The 13,130-nt window shown below is 52.6% G+C and overlaps 1 protein-coding gene across 1 annotated transcript; it reads right to left on the bottom strand.

The window, feature by feature from the left end:
- Window positions 1-2,155: 2,155 nt before the first annotated feature.
- LOC144180213 (uncharacterized) lies at window positions 2,156-12,571 on the bottom strand. Its single transcript, XM_077708593.1, has 3 exons — window positions 11,552-12,571; window positions 8,993-9,178; window positions 2,156-2,215 (listed from the first exon to the last, which is right to left on the bottom strand). The coding sequence occupies exons 1-3, from the start codon at window positions 12,548-12,550 to the stop codon at window positions 2,156-2,158; spliced, it is 1,245 nt and encodes a 414-aa protein (XP_077564719.1). The 5' UTR covers window positions 12,551-12,571.
- Between the last annotated feature and the right edge of the window lie 559 nt (window positions 12,572-13,130).

Here is a 13,130-nt window from a genome sequence, read left to right as displayed (position 1 = left end):
TGATTGTATTTTGTACATATGCAAGACATATATTTTGTCTCTTCGATGTCATTTTCATGTCTTTGGAACAATAACAGGATTGTTTAATTTATTGTTATGGCGCATTACTAAGATGTTGCTCGGAGGGACACGTGGGCATTATATCTAGATTCTTTGAAGTTTTATTGGAACATCATCCGGGCACATTGGTAACGCTGCCATTGTCTGGAAGAAAATACAAACAAAATGCGGTAGACTTTTGATAATTTGAAATCTATTACTTGAAGTTTGTGGTATTAGTTTTGGTCCGGATTTTGTAATTCCGGATATTGCATATAATTTTTCAGATGACTTTGCCCGGTAATTACAAGCCAAACCCCGTATATCGAGAAATTCTAATATGTTTTGAACAAGAAACATCGAAGTGACCGTTATTTGACGATCACATTAAGTTTTTGTGGCCAACTGACCAACGTGCTCCGCAGTATGTCGGCGGCATCAAACCTGGTGGATCGCATATTCGACATAGTCGCATATTAGTTGAGACGCCCACCACCGTACTCTTCGCTACATTTTCGGTGTTATCAATAGGCTTTATTACAAGCAGCACCTTGTGGAAATCGAGTCTGCTTCGGGAGTCTGAACCGAGAGTCTGAACAAAATAAAGAAAAGAGACGCGCTAGCGTACAAGAATAAAGCTATTTGGGTAATAAGCAATATTTGTTGTTTCTGGGGTGTGTCTATTATCGAGAGTACACTCTATATGCATCGCCGGCTTATTCGCCTTGCTTGATCTTACTTGGCACTACTTTTCTACATTTGTGCGTTTCCATTCTGAAGTGGCGTGCTGCTGTGTAAGGCAGACACCACATGCGCGCTTGTGTGCTCAATTCGACGCACTGTGCTGTGTCGCAACGATAAAATACTCGGGACGGTTGAGAGCGCGTCGGGTTTTCAAATTTATTGAAATAGCAGTCATAGACGCTGCTTCATTCGCACTTCTTCCCATCAGCAATAGCGCAGCTGCTTTGGCGTTCCAGGAGCATGCAGTTGGCGCCCACAAAAAAAGAACAGCGCTCGTGTTGCGTTTTCTGAGTCATTTGAGTGTGGTTAGGTAGAATACTTTCTCGGAAATCCGAAACTCGTAAGGCGGTCTATCACTTTACGAAGTCACAGCGGCTACAAAAACTATTAAGGAATAAATATGCCTCTGATAGACCGAACTCGTTGATCTCGGGGAAGGCGCGGCTCGTTTCTGTGTATGCGATCTGCTACACTAGTACCAAGAGACATTAGACAATATACATGAAGCATTTATACACACTCACTACCTGTAATCTGCCGGATACCGTATTTTTAAGAGAGGTAACTGAAAAAAATTCTATTAATCTTACCTTTCCATTTTGAAATAAAGATGTTTTAAAAATATTTGTCCTGCATTGTTCAGCGTCCGCATAAAGCCTTCGGAGTTTGCGCGTAAAATAACAAGGTATATATATATAACTATATAAACATATATAAAAATATCTATATATATATATATAGATATATAATTATATGTATATATACATTGAAGAGGTGTTTATTGGCAGGGAATGGAAGCGTTCCAGGTGACGGTCTTCAGGTAGGCACTGAGACTAGCCGGAGCGATGATCACGATGCAGCGAGCTATCAGAGATCGTGGCGCGTTCTCCCCGATGCCGGTGCTACCTCCTCGTCGTCTTCGCAGTCCCCATTCACTACGTACCCATTATTGCCCATGGCCACCGTATCAGAGCATACCCACTAGGGGCATAGTGCATCCTTCGCAGTACCTGATAGCATACTCTACGTGGGCAAATCTTTTGCACTACAATTACCCCCCCGCGGACATAAGAAGCCATCCTGGCGACCTAAGCGTAAGATAAAACCATCCGTTCGTGGTAAGCCTTGAGACGGTCAACGTGCACAGTTTAGCGACCGCGACAACGAAGGTCCGGGGACAACGTGAGCGGCTCAACTACGTAGTTCACTGGGGAGGGGATGCGCGCTCGATTACACGGTAAGGACCATGATATTTGGACAGTAACTTCTGAGCAAGACCAGGAACAGTCGAGGGTATCCACAGCCACACAAGAGAACCGGCAGCGAACTCAGGGGGCGGTGTTCTATCGTCGTGACGCTGCTTCTGGCGAGATTACTCCTCGGAAGTCAGGGCCCGGGTGAGCCGGCCACACTCTTCGGCGTGTCGAGATGCCTGTGACACGGGGGTACATTCAGATGCATCTGGTCGGTACGGCAGGATGGTGTCGAGCTGACATGACGACTCGCGGCCGTAGAGAAGAAAGAAAGGCGAAAACCCCGTAGTTGCTTGAGTGGCGATGTTGTTCGCATAAGTTACGTACGGAAGAACTTGGGCCCAGTCGGAGTGGTCTGCCGAAACATAAGTTGCCAACATATCACCCAGTGTCCGATTAAATCTTTCCGTGAGCCCATTGGTCTGTGGATGGTAAGAAGTAGTGGTGCGCTGGATAACGTTGCACTTTGCGAGCAGGGCCTCAATTACTTCAGATAGAAAGACACGGCCTCGGTCACTGAGCAACTCTGTAGGGGCACCGTGACGAAGAATAAACCGGCGTAGAAGAAATGAGGCGACGTCGCGGGCGTTAGCGGCTGGTAGTACGGCGGTTTCAGCGTATCTCGTTAAGTGGTCTACCGCGACGATGGCCCAGCGGTTTCCAGAAGTCGTGTAGGGGAGCGGCCCATACAAATCAATTCCTGCGCGGTCGAAAGGTCGTACTGGACACGGCAGGGGCTGCAACGTAGACGGCGGTTGGTTTGGTGGGGACTTGCGGCGTTGACATTTTTCGCAGGAACGGACGAACTTGATGACAAAAGTGTACATTCCACGCCAATAGTACCGCATGCGGTGACGTCGGTATGTCTTCAGTACGCCAGCATGACCACACTGTGCATCGGCGTGAAAACATGCGCAAATGTCTGAACGCAGATGGCGGGGAATAACGAGGAGCCACTTTCGGCCCTCTGCGTTATAATTTCGGCGGTACAGAAGCTCGTCACGAATAGCGAAGTGAGTGGCCTGTCGCCGTACAGCTCGAAGGGCGTTGGGCGAAGCGGGGTTTGTCAGAACGTCCAAAAGAGAAGCGATTCAGGGATCCTTGCGCTGCTCGCGAGGCATGTCGTCATGTCGTCAGAATTCCGTCTATGGATGACAAAAATGCACTGTCGGCGGTCACAGGAGAGCATGAGAGCGCATCGGCGTCGGTGTGTTTGCGGCCACATCGAAATAGCACGCGAATATCGTACTCTTGTAAGTGAAGGGCCCACCTTCCAAGACGACCAGATGGATCCTTCAAAGAAGATAGCCAAGATAAGGCGTGGTGGTCGGTGATTACGTCGAAGGGCCTGCCGTACAAGTAGGGACAAAATTTGCTAGTGGCCCACACAATAGCCAACCACCTTTCCTCCGTGACAGAGTAGTTTTCCTCCGCTCTTGTGAGTGTCCGGCTTGCATAAGCAACGACGTATTCGTCGAAGCCAGATTTCCGTTGGGCGAGCACAGCGCCCAGGCCAACACCGCTGGCGTCAGTATGAAGCTCAGTGGGGGCCGACGGGTCGAAATGGCGGAGGATCGGCTGACACGTAAGCACAGAACGGAGCTTTTTGAAAGCCTCGTCACAGTCTGGAGACCAATGAGCGATGTCGTTGGACCCGTTCACGTTCAGAAGCATCGTTAAAGGTGCCGTTATCGACGCAAAGTTCCTCACGAATCGTCGGAAGTACGAGCAGAGGCCGATAAAGCTTCGGAGCTGCCTGGTGGTGGTGGGCTTAGGAAACTCGGCGACCGCACGAAGTTTGTCAGGATCAGGACTGACGCCATCTTTGGACACAACGTGACCTAAAATTGTAAGTTGGCGGGCAGCAAAGCGGCACTTCTTGAGGTTAAGCTGAAGTCTTGCATCAGTGAGGCATTTCAAGACTTGTCGGAGGCGGGTAATATGCGTGTCGAAATCGGAAGAAAAGACGACAATATCATCAAGGTAACAGAGGCAGGTTTTCCACTTTAGGCCGCGCAAAATATTGTCCATCATGCGTTCAAACGTTGCAGGCGCGTTGCAAAGGCCAAAAGGCATGACGGTAAACTCGTACAAGCCATTTGGTGTTACAAAGGCCGTTTTCTCCCGATCAGCATCCGCCATGGGGACCTGCCAGTAGCCAGACCTTAAATCAAGGGAAGAAAAGAACTCGGATCCTTGCAAAGTGTCGAGGGCGTCGTCGATTCTGGGGAGAGGGTAGACATCCTTGCGTGTTATTTTGTTGAGTCGGCGATAATCAACACAGAAGGGAATGGATCCGTCCTTCTTTCTGACGAGAATAACCGGTGACGCCGACGGGCTGTTCGAAGGCTGTATGACGCCACGTTCAAGCATGTCGTCCACATTACTGTCAATAACGCCACGTTCTTTGGCTGACACACGATACGGCCGTTGTCGTAATGGCGGGTGAGTTCCTGTGTCGATGTGGTGAGTAACTGTAGATGAGCGTCCCAAGGAGGATGTCTGGCAGTCGAAAGACGAGAGAAACTCTTGAAGCATGGCGAGAAGTCGGTTTCGTTCAGGCGCAGGAAGAGTCTCGTCGATTGAGCGAAGGAAAACCGAGATATTCGGGGCTGGAGCGGAGGGGTCGAGGAGAGCAAGTGAAGCGTCCGATGAGTTATTGGGAACGTCGTTGACGAGGAGGGTGTCAATCTCTTTTACACGACCCAGGCACTCACCACGAAACAGTGTAGCTGGAGAGGAATAGGGGTTGCAAATAAACATGGAGCTGAACCCATGCTGCATTTCTAAAACTGCGAACGGCAGCGGGAAGCATTGTCGGAGGCAAAACAGCTCGGAAGGGCTGAGCAGCACTGTGGCGTCCAGAACTGAGTCGCACAGAACGGGTACAAGTACCGCAGAAGTAGGAGGAACGTCGGTGTCTTCGGCGACAACTAGGCGAAAAGAGGCAGGGTGTTCGTCCGATGAGGCGTCTTGAACTGAAAATAACTCCAGCTGAGCACGGGCGCAATCGATGACGGCGTGGTGGGTCGACAGAAAATCCCAACCGAGAACGACGTCGTTTTGAGCACGAAGTGAGCACGATAAACTGTGTTCAATGGTGACGTGTTCAATGGTGATGTGTTCAATGGTGACCCGTGCTGTGCACGCAGCAACAGGCCGGATGTGTTGTGCGCTGGCGGTGCGGAGTGTGAGGTCGTACACTGGCGTCGTCACTTTGCGTAATTTGCGGCAGACCGTTTCGCTGATTACTGACACGGCAGCACCGGTATCGACAAGGGCGATTACGGCGAGTCCTTCAACAATAACATTAATGGCATTATAGGGTGAAAATCGAGGACTTAAGGTTTTCGACGTGGACGCAGCTCTTGCCTCAGGAACTGCGACGACTAGTTTTCCTCCTGTGTTGGGTCAACGCGGGGACGCATTGGCGAGATAGATCGGCGACGCGGCGAGGAAGACCTGCGGCTGTTGAATGTCGGTCGGGTGGCAGGAGGCCAGTTCGACGGCGGCAAGGGGGACTGCTGACGAAGTGGCGGCTCATACACGACGTAGGGCGGCGAATGAAATGACTGATCGTATGAGACGGCTTGGCGGCGACAGTAACGGGCGACATGGCGCGCGACACGACACACGAAGCAGATAGGGCGGTTATCAGGCGTTCGCCACATGTTGGGCGCATGAGGTGCTGGTCGGGGCGGCGACACTGACGGAAGCTGCGGCGATCGTGGGGCGCAAAGCGGTGCCTGCTGGCGAGGTCGTAACAATGCTGCTGTGTGGGTTAGTGGCGACGATATGGGAGCAGCCACAGGCCCGGATGGGCAGGCCGAAGGGAGAGCATCGGCGACTTGTTCCCGTATCGCTTGCTGAAGTGTTGAAGACAATGGGGGCGCTGACACTGCAGCGGGTGCACACGATAGAAGATATAGTTGACGCGCGATTTCTTGGCGAATAAAATCTTGAATGCGGGGCATGAGGGAAGACTCCTCGCTGCCGACGACCAATCCCGAAAGGGGCTCTCCCGGCTGTGACGCTGAGCTCCGCGTGAGAAGCCGCTGCTTGCGGAGCTCGTCGAAGCTCTGACACCTGTTGATGACGTCCCCGACAGTCTGTGGATCCTTACTCAGCAACATCTGAAAGGCGTCGTCGTCTATCCCCTTAAGAAGATGCTTGATCTTGTCAGCCTCGCTTAGAGAAGGGTCTGCCCGCTTGCACAGGCCGATAACGTCTTCTATGTACCTCGTGAATGTTTCGCCTTTGTTCTGCGCCCGCTCTAGCAAAAGTTGTTCGGCGAGAAGTTTCCGCACGGCTGGGCGGCCAAACACTTTCGTAAAATCGGTCTTGAAAGCTGACCAAGACTGCAAGTCGGCTCCGTGGTTCAGGTACCACGTTTCAGCGAGTCGCTTGAGGGAGAATGGGACATTGTTGAGCTTCATCTTGTCATCCCATCTGTTATGTGCGCTCACCCTTTCATACGATGCCAGCCAATCCTCGACGTCCTGGTCGTCATCGCCATAAAACATGGGTGGGTCTCGCACGCGGAATGCACCAGAACAGACGATCGGGGGTGGCGAGGGAGACGTCATTTCCCAAGGGTCGTCAGTGGACAGGACACGACGGAGACCTCTGCTTCGTAACTCCAGGCTGCGGTGAGGACGGGAACCCGCACACTCCACCAATTGAACAGGTGTTTATTGGCAGGGAATGGTAGCGTTCCAGGTGACGGTGTTCAGGTAGGCACTGAGACTAGCCGGAGCGATGATCACGTTGCAGCGAGCTATCAGAGATCGTGGCGCGTTCTCTCCGAGGCCGGTGCTACCTCCTCGTCGTCTTCACAGTCGCCATTCACTACGTACCCATTATTGCCCATGGCCACCGTATCAGAGCATACCCACACGGGGCATAGTGCGTCCTTCGCAGTGCCTGATAGCATACTCTAAGTGGGCAAATCTTTTGCACTACAATATATTTATATATGTATATATATATATATATATTGTGATGTTATGAGGTTTCGGAGACTCGAGACGAGGTATTCAGAGGTACAGATCAGAGACTGCAGCATGGGGTTTCGTAACTATGCGAGGAAGAACATTTATGACTGACAATAAAGATGCCGGGAGGCGCAACACAAACGGGTACAGAGTACGGTTGAAATGTTCAGGTGGCGGAAATGATGCGGACAACGGAAAAGTCAAATTTGTAACCGATAAACAAAGTGGAATGGGTGCAGTCTTACGATTCAACAAGTCTCGCTGTGGTTGCAGAGGCGAAGTGTTGACATCTGTGTTGTCAGGTGAAGCAGCGGATGCAGAGAGCTGCGGCACGATGCTTGCTGGGCCTCTTGTGGAGGGTGCGGACGTGGTGCCTGACTGTCCGGTCGACAGACGCAGGACACCGTGGTTCTGGCCGTCCGGTCGACAGGCCGCTGAACCTTACGACTTGGTCACTAACAGCGAGTGCGCTGCGCTGCCCTCCGATTCTCAACGTCTTCTTTCTCCTCCTCCGCTTTCCTCTTCGTCATCACGATACCATTCAACCATCATTGCCTTTGTTGCGCCGCACACCTCTAGTGGATTGTCCATAGTCATTTGATTTTTACACCCTATCACATCACATATATATATATATATATATATTGAAAGGCGGTTTAATGGCTAACCAGCAGTAAAAGCGAGAGGCGGGAAGCAGCGCAGTCTGTTCCAGGTGAACCGGATAGGGGATCGCTGATCTGACCACAAGGACGCACAGAGATGATGCCAGCTTGATGCTTCCGGCACATACCCGAACAGGGATTGGACGATCGAGGTCCGTTAGTCCTTTCACTTCTCTTCATTACAATCACCCTCCGCCGAAGAGAGAGCCACCCTGGCGACCTACGGTGAGTGCAGCACAAGGGGATCGTAATAGGGCTTTAGGCGAGAGACGTGGACAGTTTCGCGGCCGCGACGTCGAAGGTCTTCCGTTGGCTTCAGTGGTTCTACAACGTAGTTAACGGGGGAGGAAGAATCGATGACAGGGTAGGGGCCATGATATTTAGAAAGGAGCTTTGAGGAGAGACCAGGAGTGGCAGACGGTATCCACAGCCAAACGAGATCGCCAGCACTGTAAGAAGTCGATGAGTGCTCCTGGTCATGACGGTGCTTCTGTTGAGCTTGGTCGTTCGATGTAAACGAACGTGCGAGCAGGCGGCACTCTTCTGCATGGCGCGTTGCGTCGGAAAGGAGATGGCATTCGGACGGATCAGGGCTGTAGGGAAGGATGGTATCCATTGTACACGATGGCTCCCGTCCGTATAACAAAAAGAAAGGTGCAAAACCTGTAGTGGTCTGCACGGCCGTGTTGTAAGCGAACGTTACGAACGGTAGCACTGAGTCCCAGTTCGAATGGTCGGGCGCCACATACTTTGCGATCATGTCCCCAAGCGTGCGGTTGAATCTTTCTGCCAGTCCATTGGTTTGGGGATGGTAGGCGGATGTGGTGCGGTGCACAATTTTGCATTCTGCGAGGAGCGCTTCGATGGCCTGAGAGAGGAATACACGCCCCCTATCGCTTAGGAGTTCCCGTGGTGCACCGTGGCGTAGGACGAGGGAGTGCAGAATGAATGCACCAACCTCACGTGCCGTGGAAGCGGGAAGCGCTGCTGTTTCGGCATAGCGGGTTAGGTAATCTACTGCCACAATTATCCACCGGTTACCAGAAGAAGAGTATGGCAGTGGGCCGTAAAGATCAATGCCAACGCGCTCATATGGACGAACGGGGCACGGCAGGGGCTGCAGCGGGCCGGCTGGCTTGGGGACAGGCGACTTACGTCGTTGACAATCAGTACAGGCACGAACAAATCTTCGCACAAAGCTGTACATACCACGCCAGTAGTATCTTTGACGAAGTCGGGTATAGGTCTTCAAGAGTCCCGCGTGAGCACTCTGCGGATCATTGTGGTAAGCGGCACACACCTCCGCGCGGAGATTCCGTGGAACCACAAGGAGCCACTTGCGGCCGTCCGGCATGTAGTTGCGGCGGTAGAGGAGGTTGTCGCTAATGGCAAAGTGAGCAGCCTGGCGACGCAGGGCCCTAGGCTGAGGAAGGGTCGACGGTGAAGACAGGAAGTTGACGATAGTAGCGATCCATGGATCTTCTTTCTGCTGGGAAGCCATGTCTGAGAGAGTCAGCGACGACAAGGTAGTGTCCGTTGTGCTGAGGTGTGCCGTATCAGCGGACACCGGGGAGCGAGAGAGGGCGTCGGCGTCAGAATGCTTGCGGCCGGATCGATACATAACACGAATGTCGAATTCTTGTAGACGGAGGGCCCAACGAGCAAGTCGTCCCATGGGGTCTTTGAGAGACGACAGCCAGCACAATGCGTGGTGGTCAGTGACAACTGCAAAGGGGCGGCCATAAATATAGGGGCGGAATTTGGTGAGCGCCCACACTATGGCCAAGCATTCCTTTTCGGTCACGGAATAATTTCGCTCGGCCTTGGTGAGAGTTCGACTTGCATACGCTACAACGTATTCGTCGTAGTTGGGCTTCCGTTGGGCAAGCACTGCACCGAGACCGACGCCACTGGCGTCAGTGTGCACCTCCGTAGGAGCTGCTGGGTCGTAATGCCGGAGGATAGGTGGTGAGATTAACAGGCGTCGCAAGGAATAAAATGCTTCATCACAATCCGGGGACCACGCAGAAAGAGCGTTATCACCGTTCAGCAGTCTTGTTAGGGGGGAAACGATGGTAGCGAAATTTCTGACGAAGCGTCGGAATCTGGTGGAGACGAGTTAGGTGTGTGTCAAAATCGGGAGAGAATACGACGACGTCATCTAAGTAACAAAGGCATATATGCCACTTGAGACCACGCAAGATGTTATCCATCATTCTCTGGAATGTGGCAGGTGCGTTACATAAGCCAAATGGCATGACGTTAAATTCATATAAACCGTCCGGGGTAACAAATGCGGTTTTGGGGCGGTCCGATTCCGCAACCGGCACTTGCCAGTAGCCCGAGCGCAAATCAAGGGACGAGAAGAATTCTGCACCGTGTAGACAATCGAGAGCGTCGTCGATGCGAGGGAGCGGATAAACGTCCTTGCGGGTAATTTTGTTTAGGCGGTGGTAGTCAACACAGAAGCGCAAAGACCCATCCTTTTTTGTCACGAGGACCACGGGCGACGACCATGGGCGTTGGGACGGCCGAATGACGCCGCGCTGTAGCATGTCATCCACGTGCTCACTAATAACACCACGTTCCGGCCCCGACACACGGTAGGGTCGTTGTCGCAAGGGAGCATGATCGCCTGTGTCGATGTGATGGGTGACTGTTGACGTTTTACCCAACGGAGCTTGTGCACAGTCAAAGGAAGAACGGAACTTGTAAAGAAGGGCGAGAAGCTGCGTGCGCTGTGTGGGATCCAAATCGGCGTCCAGGGACTTCTTGAACACGTCGGCGGACAGTGAAGCGTCGGTAGAAATGGACGAGTCCAGGGCAGTGAGCGAAAGCGCAGCGGGATCATCGCAAACGTCGAAGCGGCTGATGGAGCGCATAGCTTCAACATGGCCAATTGACTCTCCATGGAGCAGGCTGACAGAACAGTGGGTTTGATTGGAGATAAACATTCTCGTACGCCCACCTTGCACTGTAAGAACGGCGAATGGGAGTGGCAACTCCTTCCGGCGAACAAAAAGGTCGCCTGGTGTGAATAGGACAGGTCCATCGGGTACGGGCGCACCAGCAAGGTCAACCATTACGGAACTTAGCGGCGGGATATCGACGTCTTCGTTCACGGTAATCTTCCATTCACCAAACAAATGCTCAGACAGCGGCGGATCGTTCTGGGAAATAAGTTCAATCTCAGCCTTGGCACAGTCAATTACTGCGTTATGGCTTGACAAGAAGTCCCATCCAAGAATAACGTCATGGGAACATGAAGACAAAACAACGAATTCGATGGTGTAGACAGTGTCTTGGATCACTACTCGAGCAGTGCACGCAGCCAGTGGTGACACATGTTCAGCACTTGCAGTTCGAAGCGAAAGTCCCGACAGTGGCGTCATAACTTTTTTCAGATAGCGGCATAGTTTCACACTCATAACAGAAATCGCGGCACCAGTATCGACAAGAGCAAGAATAGGAACTCCTTCAACAACTACGTCGACGACATTTTTCGGAGATACACGAGGACTTTGACATTTTGCTACGTACGCAGTTCGTGCCTCCGGAACTGCGGGAATTAGTTTCCCGCGTCATGAGGTGCTGACTGACGACGCATAGGAGAGATGGAGCGGCGACGAGGAGAAGGCGATCGGTGACTCGCGAACGTCTGATGGTCGGATTGAAAGAATGGTGCCGGCGGTCCCGCAGGTGCGCGACGGGGAGCTTGGCGGGAAACATACACTGGGCTATGAGATGCTTCAACCTGCTGCATTGCACGGCGACAGTAACGTGCTACATGTCCTGGGAGACGACAGGAAAAGCATATAGGTCGGTTGTCCTGAGTGCGCCACGGATTCGTCTGCTGTACAGCCAATGGCGCGGGACGGCGGAACTGGAAGACTGGCTGAGGAGTGAACGTCACAGGTGCTGGCATGTAGGGTCCAAACGAGGGGACAAAGGAGTGGACAAGTGGCGGGGCAGCCCTTGCCGCGCATTCGGCGTACGTCAACGGAGCGGTCACTGGCGGTGCTACGGTAGCCATGGTTGGAACAGTCAGCGGGGCAGCGGGTGTAGTTGACTGGTGTGCAGGTGATAGGGCTTCGGCGACCTGCTCCCTGACGGTGCGCTGAACAGCTTGAGGCAAACTTGGTGCAGGCTGCTCTACAAAAGGTACCAGCGAAAGTTGCCGAGCGACCTCTTCCCGGACGAAGTCCTTAATCCTCATCTCAAGCGATGCTTGTTCAGAACTGAAGGATAAACTTGACAGCTCTGCGCCCGTCCCGAGCGACTGTCGAACAAAACTCCTCTGCCGCCGCAGCTCATCATAGCTTTGGCAGAGCTTAATTATCTCAGCCACGGTCTTTCGGTCTTTGGACATCAACATCTGAAACGCGTCGTCTTCAATTCCTTTCAGTATGTGCCGAATCTTTTCTTGCTCAGACATATCCATGTTGATACGCCTGCAGAGATCCACAACGTCTTCGATATAACTTGTGAAATTCTCGCCGGGCTGCTGCGCGCGAACGCGAAGACACTGTTCAGCGTGCAGTTTCCGCACCTCTGGCCTGTCGAACGCCTCTGCGAAGAGGGTTTTGAATTCGCCCCACGTTTTGATGGTCCTGCCGTTGTTCCGAAACCAGACCTCAGCCACTTCCCTAAGGTAATACTCGACATTGCTCAACTTAGCTTGGTCATCCCACTTGTTGTAGACGTTCACTCGCTCGAATGTGGACAACCAATCCTCGGCATCATAATTACCTTTGCCGGTGAAAAAGGGCGGGTCACGCTGACGGATGGTGCCGGCACAGATGACCGTTGGCACCGGCGATGGTGGCTGTTGGCCTACGTCGACGGGGTTGACGGGCATTGGTACGGTGCGGTTGCGAAGCTCCAGGTTGGTTCACCTCGTACCCCGCACCCTCACCACTTGAAAGGCGGTTTAATGGCTAACAAGCAGTAAAAGCGAGAGGCGGGAAGCAGCGCAGTCTGTTCCAGGTGAACCGGATAGGGGATCGCTGATCTGACCACAAGGACGCACAGAGATGATGCCAGCTTGATGCTTCCGGCACATACCCGAACAGGGATTGGACGATCGAGGTCCGTTAGTCCTTTCACTTCTCTTCATTACAATATATATATATTGTGAGCACAGGAGTCATCGTTCTCTCGTAACTGTTAGTCGAGTGGCCAATCCCACCTAGCAACTCATCATCAGTGTGGCGCACGCGAGCACCACACCATCTTCTTCATCTTTCATCCTCGCGCCTTCTTGACCATCGCTTTTCGCAACGGCCTCTCGGCGAGGTTGCGTCGTCATTAAACGCGTCCTTCGAGTCGCCCGTGTCCGAGTCTTGCACGTGGTGGAGGTGCACCTCGATCCACGTACGCTCTCCCCGGCTTCTCCCTGGAGCTTCGCTCAGGTCGGCGTGTCCATCTTCCCACTCACA

The sequence above is a fragment of the Haemaphysalis longicornis genome, unplaced genomic scaffold (genome assembly GCF_048455015.1).
Source record: "Haemaphysalis longicornis isolate Haplotype H1 unplaced genomic scaffold, Haemaphysalis longicornis Haplotype H1 scaffold_4, whole genome shotgun sequence".
NCBI lineage: Eukaryota > Metazoa > Arthropoda > Arachnida > Ixodida > Ixodidae > Haemaphysalis > Haemaphysalis longicornis.
Note: the sequence above shows the minus strand (reverse complement) of the source record. Positions and strands in the feature narration are given on the sequence as shown.

What these genes read in the sequence shown, in the direction of transcription:
- LOC144180213 (XM_077708593.1), bottom strand. Translation starts at nt 12,550, where the DNA reads ATGCCCGTCAACCCCGTCGACGTAGGCCAACAGCCACCATCGCCGGTG. An exon ending in GCCGTCCCGCGCCATTGGCT is followed by an intron (nt 9,179 to 11,551) that starts GTACAGCAGACG and finishes GCTTCCCAGCAG; the next exon opens with AAAGAAGATCCATGGATCGC. An exon ending in CACGGAATCTCCGCGCGGAG is followed by an intron (nt 2,216 to 8,992) that starts GTGTGTGCCGCT and finishes CCCGTGTCACAG; the next exon opens with GCATCTCGACACGCCGAAGA.